Source organism: Ctenocephalides felis, unplaced genomic scaffold (genome assembly GCF_003426905.1).
Source record: "Ctenocephalides felis isolate EL2017-DRISC unplaced genomic scaffold, ASM342690v1 CF-g0.4_SCAFFOLD_01604, whole genome shotgun sequence".
Taxonomy (NCBI): domain Eukaryota; kingdom Metazoa; phylum Arthropoda; class Insecta; order Siphonaptera; family Pulicidae; genus Ctenocephalides; species Ctenocephalides felis.
In genome coordinates this window covers 5488393-5490932 of record NW_020537758.1, presented here as the reverse complement: position 1 = coordinate 5490932, position 2540 = coordinate 5488393, and the positions used below count along the sequence as shown (strand labels likewise).

The 2540-nt window shown below is 30.6% G+C and overlaps 1 protein-coding gene across 1 annotated transcript; it reads left to right on the top strand.

The window, feature by feature from the left end:
- Nucleotides 1-597: 597 nt before the first annotated feature.
- Nucleotides 598-2150, top strand: LOC113372576 (mRNA cap guanine-N7 methyltransferase-like). Its single transcript, XM_026612924.1, has 2 exons — nucleotides 598-1972; nucleotides 2045-2150. Exons 1-2 carry the CDS (start codon nucleotides 712-714, stop codon nucleotides 2116-2118), a joined length of 1335 nt encoding a protein of 444 aa, XP_026468709.1. The 5' UTR covers nucleotides 598-711; the 3' UTR covers nucleotides 2119-2150.
- Nucleotides 2151-2540: the final 390 nt, after the last annotated feature.

Here is a 2540-nt window from a genome sequence, read left to right as displayed (position 1 = left end):
TAATTTTATACTGATTTTTTGGAGATATTTTTTAAAGACTTTTGATATAAATATATTTTTTGGGAATTTAATTAGTATTAAATCTAAATAAATTATTATTAATTTTAAAGTTATACTTTTTCCACTAGCAGATGCATTATTGTCGTAAACTTCGTCCATAATTAAATATAAATGTATAAAAATAAATATATAAATATTAAGAATTTTTTTGGAAATGTCAAATTTAAATTAATATAAACAATTAATTGTTTATCTGATTTTTTTAGTAGGCTTACAGATAAATATAAATATAGTATATAAATATATAAACAAATGCCATTATAGGCAACTAATAAGGAATCAAGTAAATAAATAATAAGTTATAAAATTTACAAATTTCATCAAGTTTCACATATTATTTTAATACAGGTTTCAACAAATAATAAAATTATATATTATAATTAAATGCTAGTTTTATTATTATTACAAAATAATGTATTACTCTGTTATAATTACAATTTGAAATCAACTGTCAAACTGAACTGTCAAAACTGAACTGTCAAAATCGAACTGTCAAAAATTTCAACATGGCCGCCCCTCATTTACCAACATGGCCGCAAGTCGCCAACTGTCAACCTCAATTGGCAAAGCGATTTCACAATTCCTATCGACATGATATTATAATTTAAATCTCATTTAAGTAATATCTCCGAATATTACATCGACCACAAAATGTCCAACGTTGAAGACCCTGAAGACTGCATCAGCCTGGACGACGCCTTAGCAAGTTTGGTAAACGACGAAAAAGACGAAACCGATGACGAAGTGCTCAAAATTCAAGACACAAAAGGACGTGTCAGTGTGATAAAAGATGTAGAATGTAATAAGATATTAAAAAGACCATTGACGCCTAGCAGTGACAATTCTAACGATGCGGAAAAAAGACTTAAGACCGACGAAAATGAGGTTAAGGATGAACAGAGTAACTTTATTTACAATCCTGATTCTATGAGTAATCTCGTTGCCAATCATTATAACAAGATAGAAGAGATTGGTTTGAATGCAAGGACCAAAACACGTATTTATTTCATGCGTAATTTCAATAACTGGATCAAAAGCATGTTGATAAGTCAGTACATCGAGAAAGTCACTTCCAACAAAGTAGGTGTACCTTTACGAGTCCTAGACATGTGCTGTGGTAAAGGTGGTGACTTGTACAAGTGGCAAAAATCTAAAATAACACACCTAATATGTGCAGACATCGCTGATGTATCCGTTGACCAATGTAAGACACGTTACGAAGACTTGAAAGCCAAAAACGACAACAGTCGGTTCCCTAAACTATTCACAGCCGAGTTTATAGCTAGTGATTGCACCTTAATGCGTTTACGAGAACAATACCAAGACCCTTCAGTATCACTAGATCTAGTCAGTTGCCAATTCGCGTTCCACTATTGTTTTGAAACACTTCCACAAGCCGAACGTATGCTACAAAATGCTTCTGAGTGCCTCAGACCTGGAGGATACTTCATCGGTACTATTCCTAACGCTAATGAAATCATGGCACGTAAACAAGCTTGTGGAGCATCCAGTTTCGGTAACGAAGTGTATAATATTGAATTCCAATTCGATGATTCTAATAAAGTGCCTTTATTTGGTGCAAAATACTTATTTCAACTTGAAGGCGTTGTGAATTGCCCAGAGTTTTTAGTACATTTTCCAACTTTAGTTAAATTAGCTAAAAAATACGGCCTGGAATTGGAGTCTAAAGAAACGTTTGAAGAATTGTTTGAACGAGTATCACCCAGTAATAATGGTGCATATATGTTGACGAAGATCCAAGCTTTGGAGACTTATCTGGCATTTGCTAATTCGTCTTTGAGTGGGGCTGAGAGTGAATACGAGCACGCAAAGAATTATTATGAGAAGACACATCGGGAGAAGAAGTTTCAAAAAATTGGTACTTTGTCTAAGAGTGAATGGGAAGCTATTTGTAAGTAAATATATTTATATATATATATATATATATATATATATATTATAATTGCATATATATTTTTTCCAGCTTTATATATGACTTTTGCCTTCAAAAAAGTTAAAACTACATGGAACTCCGAAGGAAAACCTGAATATAAATAAACAAATGCTGCCCTGTGTTGGATAGAAGAACTTTGCAATTTAATTTATTATTTTATTTCTTTTTGTAATATTTTTGTAGTTGAAGAATAATACATTTTTTATTTAAACAAGAATAATGTCGTTTCATAATGTTAATAAATATTGTAGATAATTTAATTTTGTGCATATGCACCAAATATTTCATTTATGTTAGACAAACGGTTTAAAAGTTATAAGAGTTCCAATAAATAAATGCTTCAGTTTCTTCATTGATACTTTTTAGAAAGTTCAGAATGATTTTATGCTTTCAGTTGAGTTGTTAGATGAGAATGTTAGAAAATATGTTGTAGATAATTTAATTTTGTACAAATCTGTCAAATATTTCATTTATTTTAAACAACCGGTGCAAAAATTGTAATAAATTTACTTAATAAATGCATCTG

What these genes read in the sequence shown, in the direction of transcription:
- LOC113372576 (XM_026612924.1), top strand. Translation starts at nt 712, where the DNA reads ATGTCCAACGTTGAAGACCCTGAAGACTGCATCAGCCTGGACGACGCC. An exon ending in GAGTGAATGGGAAGCTATTT is followed by an intron (nt 1,973 to 2,044) that starts GTAAGTAAATAT and finishes TATTTTTTCCAG; the next exon opens with CTTTATATATGACTTTTGCC.